The sequence below is a fragment of the Rhincodon typus genome, chromosome 6, assembly GCF_021869965.1.
Source record: "Rhincodon typus isolate 14 chromosome 6, sRhiTyp1.1, whole genome shotgun sequence".
Classification (NCBI taxonomy): Eukaryota; Metazoa; Chordata; class Chondrichthyes; order Orectolobiformes; family Rhincodontidae; genus Rhincodon; species Rhincodon typus.
In genome coordinates, this window is record NC_063337.1 from 41,914,658 (window position 1) to 41,936,777 (window position 22,120).

The window sequence follows — 22,120 nt, forward strand, 5'->3', positions numbered from 1 at the left end:
TTGGCCTTTTGACCTTCCATAAAAACTTGCTATTGAAATTCAAGGCACATTGTACAAGGATTTCTTAACTACATTATACCGGAGTTGAAAATACTTCATGCTTTTGAGTTGCCACAAGTGAGGAAGTTTCCAACACACATTATCCTTGTACTGAATTCAGTACACATTGTACTGAATACAGACACATACAAAAAGATGAATAAAAACTCTTCTCTAAGGCTGCAAGTTAGCATGTAGTAGACACAATCATACATTTCTGCAGCAGTAGATGTAAACCCAGAATGGTATGCTGCCTCCATGATGCCAAGGTCAAGGATGTCAATGAATGGCTGCAGACCATTCTGGGTAGGAAGGGTTAATAGCTAGTAATCATAGAAATCGATTACAAGAATTCAGAGATAGTCATCTCCAGATTACTCTGTGTACCACACGCTAGTGAGTCCAGAAATAGCATGATGGAGAAGATTAATATGTAGCTGAAAAGATAGTGCAGGAGGGAGAGCTTTAGATTCCTTGGTCTTTGGGACTGGATGAAACTGCATCTGTTTGGTTGAATATTTCAGTCTCCCAGTCCCCATATGAGTGTTTGTGCTCTTTTCCAGCTAGTTAGAGAATCTTCTTGTTTGAGGTGAAGCAGATTTTAGTCAACTGTGGGGCAGTCAAGTGTTGAGATGGGCAAGGTGGGATTTTGTCATGGTTGTAATAAAAGCAGCTACCCACTAGCCCTCATTCCTCACATCACTTCACCTTGCATCCATCCCCATTGGCCCTTCACACTCTTCATGACACCTCATGCCTGCCAGCCACTCCCCAATGCTCCTTCATACTCTGCCATCTCATGCCCCTTTACCCACTATATACATGACAAATGAGTGATCCAGCAATGACAAATGTCAAACTACTGAGAGCAAAAGAAATCGAATAAGGAATGTTCTTTTCTGTTTGCTATTTTTAAATGGCTCTGGAGTCATCCTAGCTCAACAAACAAATACTCCTGAGAATAAGCTGAAACAGAAAATTAATGTGTGTGGTAATAAATGACAAGGGATTGGCAGATAATGTAAAAGCAAGTCCTAGAATCATCTACCAGGGAATAAATGATAAAGAGGCAGTGAAAGGAGAAATAGGAGCAATAAGGGATCAGAGAAGGAACATCAAGGTGGGCAGTATGACTGCGATGCTAAATGAATACCCTGTATCAATCTTTATCAAGGAAGAAGATGCTGCCAAAGTCACAGTGAAACTGGAGGTAATCAAGACACTAGGTAGGCTGAAAAGTTACAAAGCAGATCCATAATATAGACTGTCTGTACTTAATGCGACAAGTCACCAAGACCAGATCAGATACATCCTGTGTTACTCAGGAAAGTATGGATGGAAATTGCATATGCATTGGCCAGAGTCTTTCAATTCTCTAGTAGATACAGGAGCAGAAAACAGGAAAATTGGAAATATTACACTCTTGTTCAAAATAGATAGAAGGATAAACCCAGGAACACTACCAGTCAGCTTAACCTTGGCAGCAGGAAAGCTTTCAAAAATCCATGGACTGGAGACATGGTGGCAGCAAGAATATAAAATTGGCTGAATGAAGACAACAGAGTATGCTGAATAATTGCTTTTGGACTGGAGGAAGGTGGAGTTTCCCAGGGACCATTATCAGGACTGCAGCGGATCAAGAAGACAGTTCACCACCACTTTCTGAAGGGCATCTAAGAATGGGCAATGCATGCTGGCTCAGCCAGTGATACCATGAAATTTGTGTATGCAGGGCACAATTTCATAATTTGTAGATGACACGACTTGGAAATATTGCAAACTGTGAGGGTGATAAGTGATAGACTTCAGGAAAACATGGAATAGCTGGTGGATTGAATATAGAAGCATCAGATTACATTTAAGGAAGGGAAGTGTAAAGTGATACATTATGCTAAGAAGAATGAGGAAAAGCAATATAAAATAAAGTGGGAATGCAAGTGAAGAAACTTGGGGTAACTATGTACAGATTATTAAAGGTCACACAACAGATTGAGAAAGTGGTTAAGTCATATGGGATCCTGGGCTTTATAATTTGAGAATTAGAGTACAAAAGCAAGACAGTTTCATGCACTTTATAAAACATTGACGGCCTCAACTGGAGCATTGTATCCAATTCTAACGACCACACTTTTGGAAAGATGTGAAGGAATTGAAGTTGGTGCAAAGATTACTTCTGAAAATGGTTCCGGGGTTTGAGAGAAATCAGTTACGGAGAATAATTTGGGCGATTGGGACTGTTCTCCTTCAATATGAATAGTTTGAGAGGAAATTTTATACGGATGTTCAAAATAATGAAGGGCGAATGATGTAGATTTGCCTCAAGGATATCTATACATGATGCAGCAATGCTTATATTATCCTTCATAAGAAACAAGGAAATAGGTAATATAGTATTTAAAGATTCAACAGATATTTATTACAGCACACTAACGTACATAAATATTACATTCACAGGCAGATTCATGTCTTTGCTAACATTAAACTCTTCATTTGCAAAGAGCAGCATGCTTCCATCAGCACATCATGCTTCAAGTGTCCAGAGTTGAGGTGGAGTTTGAGACCTTTGTACTCTCAGGTCACATGCTGTGATAGTGATGATATCTAGAGCATGTCTGTTAAAGGTATACTTACATACCAGCTGTAAGACACAACACAATAGCCAGAACAGTGTAGATCCAGATTAACTATTCCGATTAACAGAATGTCAAAATATTGGAAAACTTTAGTTTATACAGTAAGTGGTTGGGATCTGGAATGCATTGTCTTAGAGTACAGCAGGAGCGAATTCAGTCATGGCTTTCAAATTGATTTATCATCTGAAGAGAGAGTATTTGCAGAACTATGGGGAAAAGGTGAGGAGGGTGGGAAGAACTCAGCCAATCTTGCAGAGAGCCAATAGTGACAGGACAGGCTAGATGTCCTTTCAATTATTACAAAACTATGTTTTTTTTCAGTCACTGAACAAACTCGACAATGGCCTAGTTTCTGCACCGAAATGTGATGGTTGCTCAAACACGCTCCTTTGAAAATTTTTTCCAAGCCCCATTAACCCGGAGGCTGAACCACCTCTTTGGCTTGCCCCACCATTCACTTTGCTCACTTATTAGGTACGTGTTGTGGGCATTGCTGTCTAGGCCATTACTCATTTTTCCATCTCTAATTGCTCTTCAGAAGGTGTTGGTGGTGGCAGTGGCAGGCTGCTTTTTCAAACTGCTGCAGTCAAACCCTGCAGGTGCACCCAGCGTGCTGTTACAAAGAGAGATCCAGGACAGTGAAGAAACACGATATAATTTCAAGTCAGGATGGTGTATGATGTGGAGGGGAAATTGCTAATTGTGGAGTTTCATGCATTCTCTGGCCCCGTTTTCTTCTTAGTGATGAGTTGCGGTTATGGAAGATGCCAAGGAGCTTGGCCAAGTTGGTGCATTGTATCTTATTGATGGTACCCACTACTGTTATTGAGCATAAGTGGTGAAGGGTCTGGATGTTGAAGGTGGTGGATGGGATATCAATGAAGCAGGCCATTTGTTATTAATGATGTTAAACTTCTTGAGTGTTGTTGGAGCTATACCTATCCAGTCAAATAGAGTATTCCATCATATTCCTAACCTGTCTTGTAGATGACGGGTAGGCATTGGGAGTTCAGGAATTGAGGATTCGTAATCTCTGATCTGCTCTTGTAGCTGCCATGTTTTATATGGCCCAGCTAAATTTCTGTTCAGTAGTAATCCATCAGATGCTTATTGTAAGTGATGTATTTCTGTGCTATTGCTAAAACTACCTGGATTACCTGAGGTGGTGGATTAAAGTGAAGAACTGAATAACCCTGGGTGTTGTTTGGTGCAGTTTCATGGCTCCTGTGCAGTCTTCTCTACATTATTCCTATCTTGACCCACAAGGAAGACATCTTGCTGCACTTAGAATAAGATGAAGAAAATAATTTATTTATTTTCATTACTGTTGTGCAGTGGTATAATCTAATTAAACCTCTGAGGTTAATAGTGACGAAACTTAGCTTCTGTTTTCCATAAATCATATGGTGAATTGTACCCACGATCCTGAACTGTCACAAATGTCATTGTCTCCTGTAATCAAAATGGATAACCTCTGCAGGAAGGACAGATTTTATCTTGGCCTTGTTTCTGCTGGCCCCTGAAAATCATTTTTCTTTAATATGGAAACTGAAGGCTTTTCTTTTTCTTGAGCATTCTTCACTGATTCATTTAAGAGATGTTGCTGATTAGTCCTAACTCTGTCTGATACAATGCAATGAGAACCTACGTTGTGCATTAAAATTACATCTGGGTCCTACAAATTTGACTTGCTCATCGAAACAATCACTCACCTGTTTTACTTGGAAGTACTGGGTGATCATTTAAAGGTTTGCCTGTACATTAAATCAGAAAGTGCATCAGACATGGTGGTTTATTCAGGCCAGAATTAGGTAGCCAGCAAACCCCTTCCTTATCACTTGAAATGAGACTGGTTCAGGTATGAACATTTTGGGAATGGAACATTATTTGTGACAGGCATCATGAAAATGATTAGTCTGAACTTTGAGCTAAGACTTACGAATGTAGTTATTTTAATATACATTGACAAAGATATACATTGACAAAGATCTCCATCAAACATCCAGAAGATGATGAATAGTATTTCCCAAAGTTAGCTGTGTATTTGTTTTTTTCCCCAATAATAAGGATCTCACAAGAGCAATATATTAACATTACAGGTTCTAAGGAATGTACTATCTTGTGCCATTGATTTATACTGTAAAGCTCGTAACAATAATTATAAATATTTCCTTGAAACACAAAATAAATATTTGATGAGGGGCTCAAACAAAATAAAGCACCAAGCTGAATGTTTAAATTCCAGTGACACACCATTGCTAATATCACATGGATCTCCAGTGTTCTTGAATAGTTTGCCCAGGGCTGTTGGTCCTGGTGCTGAAATTCCTTTATGCTTTCAGCTTTGCACTGCTGGCAAGGTTATATTTGATCCACAGCTGTAGTTCTTCAGGAAAATCTGGACATTCCACCTTCCTCTTACATAGGGTCTGCAGCAACTTTTCTGGAGTACTGTACAACACATGCTGTCGACACAGCATGGTGGCACAAACAAAGCTGTCCTTGCAGGAGATGAACTCCTGCTCGACATAGAACGCCTTTTCATCCCAGCAAAGAATCTGTTGGAAAGAGAATAGACATTTAAAGAAAATAGTTAGTGTTTTGCCACAATTACACCGATTTCAGAAACCAGCACAGAATCATGCTTCCAAAAATGTAATCCAAAGACAGGGTGCTGACATTGAAGCAGTGATTCAGCCCTAACAGTTAACCACTGACACAAAGGCCTGCATATTCTGAGGAGTGGTATCACATTCAGATTGCCACTTTGCTCCTTTTTCCATTAATAACAAGTTTCACATTTCTAGCCAGGATTCTGATCCCAGCTCCTTCAGAAATGTGAAGCCTATGTAAAATCAATGTTAATTCCCTGAAACTGCAGAATATGAATTGGTAAATAAGGAATAACTGTTTCCAGGAGGAGGGTTAGTTTCTAGATTTAAGGTGATTGACAAATGAACCATAAGTGACACAAGGAAACATTAATTTACACAATTTTTGTGGTCTACTTTTCTCTCACTCACATTAAGTCACCCAGACATCTTTTTTCTACCCTGTTTTGAAGACTGCTAAACAACATTGCTGCTTTTACAGGCCATTTCTCTTTCCCCGAAAGAAATCTACATATCCACGAACCTGGATTGTTCCATTTGTTTCCCCAAAATAAATTGATTTGTCTTTGCCGCTCTATGTCATAAGACACTTCGTTGCTAGTCAACAGCCCATTTTTCTTTTCTCCTTTGTTTCTAAGGCACTAAACTATTCATGTAAAATTTTTTAAGAAGTCTAATCAGTTAAATGATTAAACCAGCCATAGGAAACACGACACGTTTGTGACATTCGTTAGTGGTCAAACTGATCAAATTGCTGAAGACTGGACAGTATCAGAGTTTGAATACAGTTTGATCATCTGTTTTGATCTGATCCGCAGAGAAGTCCACGTAAAATGTTATGTTTGTGAGCATTGTGTGAATAAGTTTTTATTTGCATTGTTTTGTTGTCAATTTTGCTTTGTTAGAGAACCTAGGGTGTATCCTGCTGTTATGCAGAGCAAACCTGATGAACCAGGAAAAGTAGGAATGAAAGACGATACTCGCAAGGCCCCTCTCTTTTGAGATCAATTTCTCTGCTATACACTTTCCCACTCCCTCAGAATTCCAAACACTTTCCTCCCCGCACCACATCCTTCTTCACCAAAAGCAAGATGACATTGCACTGTCTTTAGTTCTCAGTCTAATCATACTCATACAACAGTTGCAAAAATCATTCTGTTCTGACCTGGTAGCAATTGCAAAACTTCTTTGATGACTGTTCTGACTTCACAGTCCAGCATTTTCTTTCCATTGAACAGCAAGCTCTCCTATTAAAAATCTCCCTTTGGTCCCTATCATCAGATAATTATAAACACCACTTTGCAATACACTCTTAATAAACAGAGTAATACAGCATGGAAACAAGCCCTTTGGCCCAAACTGCTCCATGCTGACCATGGTGCCCACTCAACTAGTTCCAATTGCCTGCATTTGTTCCATATCCCTCTAACGTCTTGCCATCCATGTACCTGTCCAAATGTTTTTTAAATGATGCTACTGTACCTGCCTCAACCACTTTCTCTGGCAGCCCATTCCATTTACGTACCACTCTCTGTGTGAAGAAGTTACCCCTCAGATCCTTCTTAAATCTTTCCCATCTCACCATATCCTTCTGTTTCTGCAGGAAACAAATGTGTTACAAGCAGCAATACTCAGGGATGGCTAGCTAATATCAAAGCCCTTGATGAGGAGGAGAAAACAGCCCTAGAGATCACAGGTCCATCAAGAACAAGGCTGCAGCAACACTGATTTGGTATTTTCCTAATACTGGAACATTATGCTTACTACATTCAAGCAGTTGTATAACCAGCTTGACAACAAAGTTGCATAGGGTAGTTAGCCATCAGCTATTGTCAGCACCATTCATCACCTATTTCCCCTGCTGTGCACCTGATGCAGGAAAGTAGTTATTTCAGAAGCATTGTCGTGCACTCCATTGTCCCCACGCATCCCACAGGGATCATCACTGTAGGCACAGAGTGCCTTAACAGCGGCTGCTTTTGAAACAGCACCTAGGGCAAATTTAGTAGCAGCAAGTGAAAGGCAGAAATCTTCCCTTAGAAGTAGAAACTAACCTCTAGCACCAGTCTTCTAAAGCAAGCTCCTTTTGGCACTCATGCAATTGTAAAATATATTAATAAGGTTGTTAAGGAATTGTTGCACCATGGCTGAAAGTTTGTACGGCATTCTGTCACAGGGTATCAGCACTCTGCAGTCTATCCCAAATTGTGACCATCTCCACTGGCCTTCGCATTAAAAATATGTTACAAGCATAATGACATTAACACATTATGTTCTCCAGTGGGTAACCAGCATGTTTGCTCCCACATCAGCCCTGAACTGTTGCCCATCGTGCTGCCAGAAATATGGCACCAGAAGCCAATGTGCTGCAACCTATTAGGGTCTGGTCTGCTATTGCCCGAGCTCCCAGAAGTTGCTGATTGCCAACATCTCAGGCTTCTTCACTTGAGCCTTATGTATTTATGTTAAAGTTATTGGGAATATCTGCAGGAGTAGCAGAATTAGTTTTTTTAAAACAATGAATGAATCCGTTGCATTAAAATGGAACCCCTCACAATCTTAGGGCTCCCCAAAGCACTTTATGGTCTTTGAAGTACATGATGGATTATTACTTCTGAGTAAATTTGAAACTTTTGTCCAAAGTATAGGTTCATCATCAAGATAACACAGTTGGTTCAGTTGTATCACTGCAGAGTCAAAGGAGTGACAAATAATGAAATGAGAACTGATAATGTGGAAAGAATGGTGGAACTTGAGTGAAACAAACAGGTTAAACAAGGCCCTGCCATAGATTTTTGGTCTGGCTGATCCTTCTAAACAAATCCTCACCTTCCCTAGAATTTTCCTCACTAAATGACAGTAGTTCCTCCAAGTGTTCCCTTTCATGTACAAATATTTTTGTATTAAGAAACTATACAATATGTGGCACACTGACATAATGCTCAAAAATCCATGGGACGTTCAAAAGCAAAAAGACATTTCTCAAACTACTTGTTAAGGGTGTATTAGCAGAAGTATAAAATTAAGCAATCTTCAAGCAAAACTGTCCTGGTGGCCTTACAGCAAATAGCAAAAATTAGAGTGCTTGCAATCGAGTGCCATTTTAAGAGAGAAATGCTGCTACTGCAGGCCCTGTTGTGTTAGTACTGTTATGGGTAGTCTCTAGGATTGGAACCTGGTGATAATGAAGGAACAGCAATATATTTCTATTTTTTCATACCCTTACAATATTAATTAAGTTTTTAAATGCTAGCTATAGACCTAACCTTTGTTCTCTCAAAACGGAATGACATCAAAGAAGTAGGGTGAAGGGTCATAAGGTCCTACAATAGAGTAAAGTGACCATGAAGGTGAATAAACCCTATCTCTTTGTTTGCCATCTGCTACTTCTTTATTAGCATTACTTTTTGTCATCTATATGTTTGTCTTTTTGTCTTAAGAAAACTAAACCCTCTTTCCATGCTATGCTTAAATCGCTTTTTCACAAAATGCTGAAATTGTTCAGGCTTCATAAAGTCATTGCAGGGAAACAGCAGATCTAATTAAATGAATACGGTTAGAATATTATATAAAAATATCAAAGATATTCATAAATAGTAACATGACAAGATTGTCGCACCTCACTGGGGTGACTCACTGGAAATCGTGCTCCACTTCCCAGAGTCATTACAAAAGCTAAATAGTTTTAATCAAAGTACACAAAGTCCCCAATATACCTGTCAGAGACACCCAGGCAAACAGAAAACACAGACCCGTTTCTGTACTTAACAAGAACTATTTTTTACAACAGATAAATAGGTTCTAACCACGGTTAAACAATAATAAATTGTCAACATATAACTACTAATTGATACTAACACCCATCTGGCCCTCGTAGTAGTTCCAAGACTTCTGCCAGTACTGTGCACGCCCACAAGCTGTTCAGCTGCACGGGAACCAGATAGTTGTCACATTGATGGCCTTGGTCATCCACAATTGGTCACAACTACACAAAGCAATCAGTAAACTGTTGCTAGCCAAACCTTACACTGTACACTTCTGGTGGTGTTGGCACATCTACAGACAGCTTCGTCCACTGCTTGAATGCAGCAGCAGTGTAAACATGATTTACAAAGCATTTCAGTGAATTGTTTTTTTAAAATGCAGCAATTCCTTTCATAATATTTTGATTTAAAACAATCCTTTTCCCATTTCAGTACATAATCAAAAATGCAGAAAAATAATTCATCATGCAGCAACTTATTCCAAAATAGTGAAACCATGCATTAAGAAACTACAGGCCCAGTCCATAAAATGTATGAAATACCCTGTAATATTCAAGGTTACAAAAAATCTACCTTTTCCTATAAGTCCAAGTGGGTGTAAAAGGATTTACTTCAGTCATAAAACTGTGATAATGAGCATTTACATGTGCTCTGAAATAAGTTTCCTCTGAATTTTGATCAAGACCAGCATGCAAGGTTCTGTTTTCTTTGATGACTTGATTTGCCATTTTAAAATCTAAAGAGACACAGTTTGAAATCCTGGATGACATAACTGCATTTAAAATTGATGACAAATACCTTAATGTTATAGCAAGGTGACTTGTAACATGGCAGTACACAGGAAATCAGTATGAGAGAAGTGGAGGGAAATTGGTCTGATTCCAGACTCACCCAGCTGCTTTTAAAATTGAAGAGTCTGATGTATTGAATCACTATGTTAACACATTGAGGGACAAACTGACAGGCAGTTGATTCTTCTTTTAATTTCTCCCTTACAGACTACCAACCTTTCATAGAATTGCCCAATGGTCAAAACGTTGAAACACTTCTTCACCCTTAGAGCATTTACTTCAAGAATGGCAAATGTAGACATATAGGACCAGTTTACTGACATATTCTCTTGGTGAATAAACTTGAAATCACATTTAAATCTCACGATGGATGCTCACACTTTAGTAGTTGCACTGTACTTTTACAATGGCTTTGAATTTTAGATTTTTTTTTTTTTATAGAAGATAACTCAACGAGGCAGCAGAATTTCAGGGTTGGGAATGAGTTAACAAAGTTCACAGTTATTTAAATGAACAGTGGTTACTTACATCATGAGACGAACAGAAGAAAAAGTGTTTTTATTCTTCTGTTGATTGAACACAGCTGTATCAGACTTGCGTGCATTTTTACAAAAATATTGCTGAAGGTCCAGTGGTAATACTCAGATGGTGTTACATTTTTTAAAAAAAATTCATTACATTGATGTGGGCATCGTTGACTGGGCCAGCATTTATTACCCATCACTAGCTGACTTTGAGAGATGGTGACACATTTTTACAATAATAGGACAGCTATATCATAATGTGATAGGTGAAGAAGCTGTGATTACTATTGCTTTAAAGTTAGAGTTAATTTTGGTGATGAGCATCATCCTCCTTCACTTCTCATTGACTCTTTCTTCTCCATTTCTTGCCTGGTCTTGCTACCTTTCAAAATGTTGCAGTTACCTATCCTAATCCTATTTTCTAGTGTTTTGCCACACCTTTTTTTTTGCTCTTCCTTCAAAATACCATACCTTTTCACTTCTAAATTTTTTTTTGGAGCCAATTTGCTGTTTCAGCATCTGAATACAATGCATACAAAAAAATCTAGTGAGATGGTTTGCATTAATGGGCAAAACATCACAGAATCCCACTAGCTCAGTTTTTCTATATTCACTGTGGTCAGCCAATCTAGTAACCCCAGGAACAAAATAATTTGCTCCATAAGTTCTGCCATAACAATCCACAAATCACATGGATCAAAGAAAATCTTCTAATAACTCTCACTCCATGCCCCTTTGTAACTGAATTACTCTAGATAATAAAATAAAACTTTTAACTGTTTAATTTCAAAAAAACCTCACATAATTTGAAAAGCTCAAAGGCAAAGATGCTATCAACTGCGGGATGTGTCACTAGAGTACTAATAGTTAGTAACACCCCTGCCTCTAAAGCTTTACCATAGAATTAAATACATAATTTATGCTAATATTTAATGTAGTACACTATGATGGGTAATCCCTCTACTGAGTGGCCTTTGCCTGTACCTACATTTGGACAGTCCAGGGGAGGGGTGTAGGCCTATTTTCAGGATTGCTTCCAGGGAGTTTCACATGCCCCATTGCACTGCAGAACTGGCAACCTACAGACAAATTCCAGTCAGGTTTATTTTGTATCGTTTACAAGGCTCTTAATGAACTTGACTAGCTACCTGACTTATGGAAGTCTAAGGGCCTGCCTCAACAAAAATGGTAGGCATACCAGCACGCTGCCAGTATTTCTTGTTCCAGTCTTGGTGGGGCCTGAAAATTCAGCCCAATTTCTTACTAAGAAGTAATTAAAACAATGTAAACAATTTTCTGCACTGTGAAAAGAAGAGAGACTTCTTCCTTAGTCAACATTTCCCTAGATCCAACACCAAAACAATTTAGCTGTATGTTCATTTTTTTTTGATCCCACATGTTCTTACTTGTAAATATATTTTTTACACAACACTAATCACTGCATTTCAAAACTCATTAATGGTCTTCAAACTACTTTTATATTTACTGAGGATGTGAAAGGTGCTGTAAGTTTTTTTTTATTTTCCATTTCCAATATATAAAGCCCAGGTTTTAAAAAATTCTTAACTATAATTATTTATTTCTGGTATCATTCGAGACACCATTCAGTGACTCAAATAATCCTATAACGTGGTGCATGAACAGAATAATAGCATCCTAGCTAATGTTACAGACAAATTCAGATTCAATGACTTCACTCAGAATCCTATTTGCATGTTTCTGGAATTTTCGATACGTATTTCCACCACTGAAAGGTGGGAATCCAAAGTTAGCTGTTTTTGTCAAAATGTAATCCTTCAAATTTCTCTCCAATGCTTCTGTCAATCTATTAATCTACCCCTTTTCCTTCAATGGTCTCCCTCTCTCTGCTCCTCACTTTACACACTGTCTTGCATTCCTCTTTCACCTCTCATTGCCCATAGAAGGTGGACACAAGCTGGCCAAGCAGCACATAGACTGTGTGGGTACAAACAAGATTTGTAGGAAGGTGTAAGCAGGTATAAATATTGATTAGGTAGGTGAACACGTGGGCTTAGAAATAATTAGAGCAGCCAGGCAGATAAAAATTAAACACTGGTAGCCACGACAGCAAGCTACAAAATGCTTCAGCAATAAAGCATTCTGAGCTTATGAACAGGCTGAGGTGCACTCAGAATAAGAATAGGCAGCTGAATATATATGATGAAAAGTATGTACTGAACTAGTGTGCAAATGAGTAGATGGCTGTAAAAGGAGAGGGAGCAGGAGGACTTGTATTGGCTTTTTTTTTCGGAAAATGCAAAGCATCACTGGTAGCAACACTAAAGATTGAGCTCAGTGATAACTGCTGCTTGGTCTGCCAGTGGATGGAAAATAATCAACTTCCCCAAAGACAGAACATGTTATAGAAACACAGGAAAAGGCCATTCAACGTTTCGAGCCTGTTCTACCATTCGGTGAGATCATGGCTGATCTGTGGCTGATCTCTCTCATATTTAAAATTTAAGATTTAAAAACAACTGATCCAGCATTCACTGCCCTTTGTGTCGAGAAGTACACCTTAAAATTGCTGACATTTGTAACATGTAAAAACCTCAGCCTGACATCCAGCCAGACTGTCCATGTTAGGAGTACACAGTCCAAGCACATGTGCAGTAACTCCATTATTGCTTAGTTTGTTCTGCAGTATGATCAACGATATGGGAAGTCAGCATGCATCCAAGATCAGCTTCTGCTGCATAAGCACATTTGACAAAATTGGGGGGGGTTTCCACAATAAAATTTCACTGTTTAACTTCAGTTTCTGTGGTGCCCTTCTTTCTAAAAGATATTTTCAACTGAAAATTTCAAATTAAGTTGAAAAAATATTATATCAATTTAATTTTGAAGAAGGGTCACTGTACCTAAAAATGTTAACTTTGCTTTGTTTCCATAGATACTGCCAGACCTGCTGAGTTTTTCCAGCAATTTCTAATTTCCAGCATCCACAGTTCTTTGTTTTCTTTTACATCCATTTAGTTATTTTTGGAAAATCTGACCATTTACATCAGATTGTGAAGGAGTAGTTGTGAAATAGTTTCGGAATGGAAAGAACTATCTAGTGACGATTCATCTGAAATTATTAGTCACAAGCTAACTTTACACTTTATATAACAGGAATTACGCATTTTATTTAGAACAAAATATAGTCTCAGTCAGGAAGATGAACATGCTTAGCTTAGCAGTTTTTTGAAAATAAAACACTAAGAACTTTTGAGCTGCTTCCTTTCAGTAAAGGAGATCTACCTGCATGAAAATTAATGTCAATGAACTAATCTCACTGAAATTCAACTATTAGCTCAAACTGAGAGTATTTTTCCTTAACTGCAGTAAAAGTGGACTGCTATATGTTTATCTTCTAATTAAAATCAGACTTTCAATCCTGGGAAAGGGGCAAAATCTTGCTCTGATGAATATGGGCCTGGTGCTTAGGATAAAACGGAGTCTGCAGCAGAAACATCAAATACAATAGCTGCAAATGGAATCAGGGAGTCTTATCTTGCAGTTTAACAGATAGTAGCCCACATCCATGCCTTTGTAACTTTTAGACTTGATTATTGCTATGATCCTGACCGCACTGGCAACTTGAAGTTATGATTCTGGATAATACCATCAAATTATTTTATGTTCTGGTTAGAAACCAGTAACCTCTTATCTTTAAAGAGGACAAAAGATGAAATCCAGTGGTGCTACAATGAGAACAAAGCACAGATTCCACAGATTTGAACAACAATACTTCACAAGCTAGAACAGTAATATAATCTACAATACAAATACAATTAAATAAATACCCAGTAAATATGTGTGGTAAACATATAAAGTATACTGTAATCAAACACTTCACAGTGCACATCAAATAACAAAAGCTTTGTTTGCGAGTTGTAAAGGCAGATCATAGTAAGCAAGGACATACAGATCATAGATAACAAGGTGTGGAGCTGGAGGAACATAGCAGGCCGGGCAGCATCAGAGGAGCAGGAAAGCTTATGTTTCAGGTTTGGACCCTTCTTCAGAAATGGGGGAGGGGAAGGGAGCTCTGAAATAAATAGAGGGGGTCGTGGTGATAGAAGGTGGATAGTGGAGCGGATAGGTGGGAGAGAAGACGGACAGGTCTAGGAGGTGGGGATGAAGCTTGTAAAGGTGAGTGTAGGTAGGAAGTGGGGATGGGGGTTGGTCAGTGAGGAGGAAAGGGCAGATAGGTGGGAGAGAAGACGGACAGGTCTAGGAGGTGGGGATGAAGCTTGTAAAGGTGAGTGTAGGTAGGAAGTGGGGGTGGGTGTTGGTCAGTGAGGTGGGAGGAGCGGATAGGTGGGAGCGAAGATGGACAGGTCTAGGAGGCAGGGATGAGAGGGGGTGCTGGTCTTGGGATGAGGTCAGGGGTAGGGAGATTTTGAAGCTCATCCCAACCTCATCCCAGCCCAATCCACAACCCCCCTTCCCTTCCCCCTCTCCCATTTCTGAAGGGTCCAGACCCGAAACGTCAGCTTTCCTGCTCCTCTGATGCTGCCTGGCCTGCTGTATTCCTCCAGCTCCACACTTTGTTATCTCAGACTCCAGCATCGGCAGTTCCTACTATCTCATACATATCATAGGGTGTTTAGATAGAAGGAGGCATTACAGGTTAAACTGCACAGGAGGTGCACAAAGCAAGATCAACGTTATATGAAGTTAGAAAGCCCATTCATCAGTCTAAGGACAGCAGGGAAGAAGCTGTTCTTGAACCTGTTGGTGTGGGTGTTCAGGCTTTTGTATCCTCTGCCTGACGGAAGAGGTTGTAGGAGAGCGTTACTGGGGTGGGAGGGGTCTTTGATGATATTGGCAGCCTTTCCACGGCAACGATAAGTGTAAATGGACTCCATGGGTGGGTGGTTGGCTTCCATGATGATTTGAGCTGTGCACACAACCTTCTGTAGTATCTTACGGTCCTGGGCAGAGCAGTTGCCATACTAGGCCGTTATGCACTCGGACAGTATTGCCTGGGTCCGAGGTTGTGTGTGTGTGTGTGTGCACGTGCGCGTGTACGTGTGCGTGTATTTAACAGTCAAAGCACTTCAAACAGTTGAACACTTGTTGAATTAACAAGAATACACAGTCTTTTAAAACTCTGTTGTGGTCAAACAAGGAGTGGGAAAAGAGAGGAATCATTTTAACTCTTCTCCCCAGCCATCATAGTGCAACTCACCAATACAAAATTTAAACTCTGTTTCTGGATTTTCAGATCAGTACCAAAATCACTAGATTGTCATACCACTTAATTTTATAGGTGAACACTAGACCATATTAAAGTAATGGAATTATTTTAATTTTTTTTTGCTTTTATCTTCCTCAATCCTGCTACTATATGCTTGCTTGCTTTGAAATGATACATCGCATAATACAATTCAACAGTTGTCATCACTCAATGCCAAGTGCACTTCCATGTACGTGGGCATATCATGAAATCCTACAAATGCCTTGGCCGATGCATATCCATGCATTAATTGACCTTTAATATATCTTATGTAGACTCCACTAGACAAACCCCCAGTGTACTATTGAGGGATGTCTACAACAATGAAAATCCTATCATTTGGCTAAGACTTTAGTTGAGCTGCTGTCTATATGGTCAAGTGGTTGTTAATAATACTCTGGTGTTAATCAAAAGGTAGGGGAATGCTTCCTCGGTCATCCAGAATCATTCCCCCATCACAATCATCAAAAAATAGATTACCTAATCACTCAGCCCACTTAAGTGCAAATTCACTGTCCTATTTAGCCAGCTAGAAACAAATACTACATTTCAAGTTAATTTACTGCACATGAAACACTTTGAGATGTCCTTGAAGATGTGACAAAGTGCTATGTTACTTTACATACCTCAAATGTAAACTTTGCAGATGAGAAATCTATTGAAATAAGTTTTATGCACTTATTACACTTTTAATGTCATGCTGCAAGGCATTAAAGGTCTCAATTTAAGAAAAATCATGATTTAATGCTTTTCTTTTTCCTGACCCGGTGCTGGAATTTAAGAGCACTGTCCAATCTGGAAATACTTTTATTAAACAGCAGTTAAATTACCACTGACCTCAAGAAATGTTTACTTAAATAAAAATGCTGTGTGATTAAAGGATCAGGTCAGTTTAAACACATCTGCATCTTACAGTAAACTGTGCATGGCATGGTATTAAGCACCTGCCAACATGGCAGACTGCCAAATATAGATAAACTGCTGAGCATCACACTAAAAAAGCCAAATCTACAAGAGCAAAGCACAGTGGGTCAGCTTCTTGTTGCTTAGTGAGAGGAAATTTTCTGCTCAAAGATGGGGCCACACAGCATATTATCTGATTTACCTTAAGCAACATCAAGAGATATCCACTGTAAAAAAACAGAAACCACCTTGACTGAATATTCTTTACTGTACCATCTTGAACAGAAAGTACCAACTTACCCTTGATCGAATCTTGAACTGTTCAAATAAATTCAGAGAACGTCTATATCGTATTGTTACCGCACCAAGCACCATATTAGCTTTTAACTTCCTTGTTACTTGGAATATACCATTGCGGATGTACAGCGAGAACCTGGAAAATATATACATTTTAAGGAGGATGTTGAAACCATTTCACAATTATTCATAAGTGTACAAAGTTCTGAAACAAACTGTTCCTTTGAAATAAATCTGATTTACACTTGGATGTAAATCTGACTTATTTCAAAAGGAACAGTTTGAAATAATCTTGATATCTTGTTTCAGTTAGTAAAAAATGAGCTACAACAGGGAAAAAAATTGAGAGAAAATACTGCAATACTGTTAGTGTGATGGCTAATCTAAAATGACAACTGACAACAGTGTTCAATGAACCTCCCCTTTGGTCACCAAAATACAAAACATAAATTGTCTGCCAGACATGCACACCACAAATCAGAAATGAACTGTCAAATCATTTGTGATTGAGTCAATTTTTTTTAATTCATTCATGGCAGTGGGCATCAGTGGCCAGGCCAGCATTTATTACCCATTTCTGGTTGCCCTTGAGAAGATGGTTGTGAGCTGTCTTCTTGAATTGCTGTACTCAATTTGGTGTAAGTAGATCTACAGAGCTGTTAGGGAAGGATTCCAGAATTTTGAGCCAATAACACTTGAAAGAGTGGTGATTTATTTCTAAGTCAGGAAAGATCCTTGGAGGGAAACTTGCAGGAGGTGGTATTCCTATGTACTCAGTTCTGAGGAAGGGTCACCAGACCCAAAACGTTAACTCTGATTTTTTCTTCACAGATGCAACCAGATCTGCTAAGCTTTTTCAGCAACTATAGAAAAGCAATTTATTGTTACGAATTTTTACAAAAAAATGAAACTTTTTATAGCATACCATGGCACCTAAATTGAAGTCCTAAATAAGAAAAAGTAGTAAAAGTTCATCCCAGTTCAATTAATAACTCCTGGTTTCAGGGTATGCTGAAAGACCGGGTCAAATCCACCATGTAGGATCAGGCTGAGACCGCCATGCCAAGACGAGACCTCCTTGTTGGACCGCTGGAAGACTCAGAGACCGTCTCCGAAGCAAGGACGAGATCTCCATGCCAAGATGAGACCTCCGTGCTGGGACTAGACCTTCATGCCAGACTGCTGAAATACTCGGACTGGACGAGACCTCCACGCTGGCACAAGAATGCCACACTAGGCCTAGACCACCTCACAGGAAGACCACCCCACTAGGGCTATACCGCCATTCTGGGCCATTGGAAGCCACCTCATTGCTGGGCCTGGGCTGGGAGAAAATGCTTTCTGGCGAAGTCATTAAAAGAAGGGAAGGTACCATGATAAATGAAGACATTAAAAAAAAGCAAAGAAAGAAAGAAAAAGTAAAGCGGATGGAGTAGACGAGTTCCAGGATCCTGGGCTGAGGAACCTGCACATTAAGCTGCTACTCTGCCACCATCTTGGGAAAAAATAATTAGTAAATAAGATATTAGTGAACCAGATGAGTATTTATGACAATTGGTGGTGGCTTACATTCATCATCCAGGTTTTTCAAATTCCACCATTTGACATGGTGGGATTCAAACCAAAGTCTGCAAAACAATACATCTGTCTCCGGATTATTTGTCCCGTGACTATACCACCACACCATCACCTCTCTCAATTTTGGTTTTCTCTGTATCAGCATAATTTGGTCATCACAGGCTGTCTGACTCTCTGGTTTTGCGTTTTTTTCTGTTAGAAATGAGGTCAGAAATTAAGCAAGGAACCATGCCATTGTCAATAATCTGAAAGACTGTAATTATTCTGTAATATGTAGCTATACGACTCTATCTGCTTATTGTGCACTTTGATTTCTGTCCTGGCCTCAAGCTTTTCTTTCACATGTGTTAAAACCTTCCATTCATATTCTAGTCCCTCCTGCTTCACTGGCTATTAGTTTGCTTTCCACCACTGATCAACTCCAAAGCACAGAAAGAAAGGAAAAGACGAGATGACTGTGTTATAAAGCATATGAGTAAAAAGATAGTGAATAACAATCTTAGTTCAGAGGATCATAATGTAGAATCTGCTGGGATTAACATAAGAAACAAAAAAATGTCACTGTTGGAATGGATTACAGACCCCCTGTCAGAAGCTACAATGTAGGACAGAGTATAAAGCAAGAAATAATGGGAGCTTGTAAGAAATGTATTGTTACAATCTTGGGAGACTGTAATTGTTATACAAATTGGACAAACTAAATTGGCAAAAGCAATCTTAAGGATAAGTACATAGAATGTGTTCAGGAAATTTTCTTTGAACAATATACTTTGCCCAACCAGGGAACAGGCTATTTTAAACTTGGCAATGCACAATGAAACAGTAATAATTAATGACATTACTGAAATATAACTATAATGACTCCTTCTACCTTATCAGGCAATTTTGACTTCTGTTACAAAAGCTTTGTAAGATGATAATGTTTAAGTGGTCTCCATTTATCAACAATCACATGGAATAGTTTAGAGAGAGGAATGAAACCTCAAGGAATGCAACCTTCCTTCAGCAGTTGCTGTAAATTGTGATTTAGCCAAAACTGGTAAGATTCAGACCAAAATGTTTATTCAACCACTGTCTTTTTCTCAAATTATACGGTAATTTCTCTTATCCCTGCCTCTAATGCAACTGAAAACTACTTCCTGTGTCAAACTTATAGCTGGAGAATGATGAGCTTTTTTTAAACTTTTCATTCTTTGCCTTTATTTTAAATTTATTTTTATCCAACTTGTGCACTTCTTGCCTAATAGTTAGAACACTCTACTTGATCTCCATCCCAAAGATTTACATACCTTTTGATTTTCCCTTTGACCCTGTGGGTAATCTGTTTGCAAATAGTTTATGTCTACCTCATATCACGAGTAGGATTATAAATTTATCATATTGGAAATTGCAGACTTAAACTGGCTTCCTTCCAACATGATGCAGCACACCACATTTAAGCTTCAGCACAACACACTTCCTAATTTGGCTTTAATACATCTGTGGTTTAACCTGTAAAAGCTAAAAAATAACCCCGAAATAAAATAAATTAGACACATTTGCAGTACAAGCCAGACACTGCATGCTAGTGATACAGATGAACTGTAAATGAAGGCACAGGGAAAGAAATCAGAAAAACCTTATGGGTGCCTCTTCCAGCCATTGCAATTACCAATCAAAATACATTTCAGGAAAACATAGCAATTTTAACCAGAACACGGAACAATGCCCCGGAAGTTGAAATTGCAGGCCCAATAATTTAAATGTGATGCACATAGCATGGTTAATGATAACGGAATATAGAAAAATAAAGTCTGGTTAACTTACAAGCCGCTTAGTCAACGATCATATTTCGCTAGCCAAGGAAACCATGCAGCAAAATTCCAACCCCAACCTGACCACCACCCAGAATTCAGAACAGCAAAACAATTAAGATATGTTTGAAGAAATTTTATAGTGAAGTCATTACTAAGTAATGATTACTTAAATCAGTCATGGTACTCTGGCTGACAGAACTAGAAAACAAGGAGTCAAAAAAGGTGTATACAGAATCAGGCTTGTTACACAAAATGCTATAAAAAATGGTTCATTATCTGTAGAAAGAGAAGACTAACAATTGAAGACAATTAATAAGGCTTTTACAGAACAGCATGCTCAATAAAGACATGCTTATCACATTGACTTTGAAGACTAATCACCATTTTGTAGAATTTGAAGTGAATGGCAATTACTACAAATGAACCAAGATTAAAATTATGATAATCAAGAGGATTTTTGTCATCAAGAAATATTGGGCTTCAATTATTAATAATTTTATTAAAGCAAGCTAAAGAATCAAGATGCAGGCTCTTAGTGCTGATGTAGACTTCTCATTTCAAGCAACCAGAGTCAGCATGCACACTCTGAGATTACCTATATCACGGTCACATTTAGATTAATTTTTCCTCTACAACGTTCAAATAAAGTGCCTGAGCTACTATCTATGAAGAACACAACTGTCATATTTTCAATTTTCTGTATTAACTATCCTCTGACAGCCTAAAGTGAGCTTTCTAGTCAGTGTCAAATTGTGAGCAAGTTAGTACTGTTGATTATAGTCGTTCCAGACATAATTGCCCAAACGAACATCATACATAACTCGAGTTGGGAGCCCGAGAGAACACTGACTCCGGTTATCCGCTCGTATAGACAGGAGAAGAGTGAATTCTCGTACCTCGTTACGACCTACCAGGGGAAAGTCATACTGACCAGGTCTCTGGCACTGAGCCTGACTCTGCGGCTCAGAAGGGAAGGGGGCAGAATAGGAGAGCGACAGTGATAGGAGATTCTGTGGTACTGAGACACCCGGATGGTACTTTGCCTCCCGGGTGCAGGGTCAGGGATGTCTCAGATCAAGTTTTCAGGATTCTTGAGGGGAAGGGAAAGCAGCCAGAAGTTGTGGTACACATTGGTACCAATGACATAGCTAGGAAACGGGATGAGGACCTGAAAAGTGAATATAGGGAGTTAGGATTGAAGCTGAAAGCCAGGACGAGCAGAGTAGTAATCTCAGGATTACTACTGGTGCCACGGGCTAGTGAGGCCAGAAACAGACAGCGAGTGCAGCTGAATACGTGGCTGCACAGCTGGTGTAGGAGGGAGGGCTTCAGGTTTGTGGATCATTGGGATACCTTCTGGGGAAGGTGGGACCTGTACAGGAAGGACGGGTTGTACCTGAACTGGAGGGGCACCAATATCCTGGGTGGGAGGTTTGCTAGAGCTCTTTGGGAGGGTTTAAACTAGTTTAGCAGGGGGATGGGAACCACAGCTACAGATCAGAGGATGGGGTAGCCGGTGTACAGGCTGATAAAGCATGCAGAGAATCTGTGAGGAAGGAGAAGCAGTTGATAGGGCAAAGTGCAGTCAGTACAATGGGTTGAGGTGTGTCTACTTCAACGCAAGACGTGTCAGGAATAAGGGTGACGAACTTAGAGCATGGATCAGTACTTGGAACTACGATGTTGTGGCCATTACGGAGCCTTGGATAACACAGGGGCAGGAATGGTTGTTGGATGTTACGGGGTATAGATGTTTCAAAAGAAATACGGAGGGAGGTAAAAGAGGTGGGGGGAGTGGCATTGCTAATCAGGGATGGTATCACAGCTGCAGAAAGGGAGGTCGTGGAGGAGGGTTTGTCCACTGAGTCAGTATGAGTGGAAGTCAGAAACAGGAAAGGAGCAGTCACTTTATTGGGAGTTTTCTGTAGACCCCCC

The 22,120-nt window shown here is 39.3% G+C and overlaps 1 protein-coding gene across 1 annotated transcript in view; it reads right to left on the minus strand.

Annotated features, from left to right (window-relative positions):
* Window positions 1-2,432: 2,432 nt before the first annotated feature.
* LOC109936735 (protein THEM6) overlaps window positions 2,433-22,120 on the minus strand; it is a 39,500-nt gene continuing 19,812 nt past the window's right edge. Inside the window, exons 3-4 of the mRNA XM_020535339.2 lie at window positions 16,815-16,947; window positions 2,433-5,230 (exon numbers count right to left, since the gene is read on the minus strand). Coding sequence (XP_020390928.1) covers window positions 5,003-5,230; window positions 16,815-16,947 — 361 coding nt within the window. The 3' untranslated portion in view covers window positions 2,433-5,002. The remainder of the gene's footprint in view (window positions 5,231-16,814; window positions 16,948-22,120) is intronic.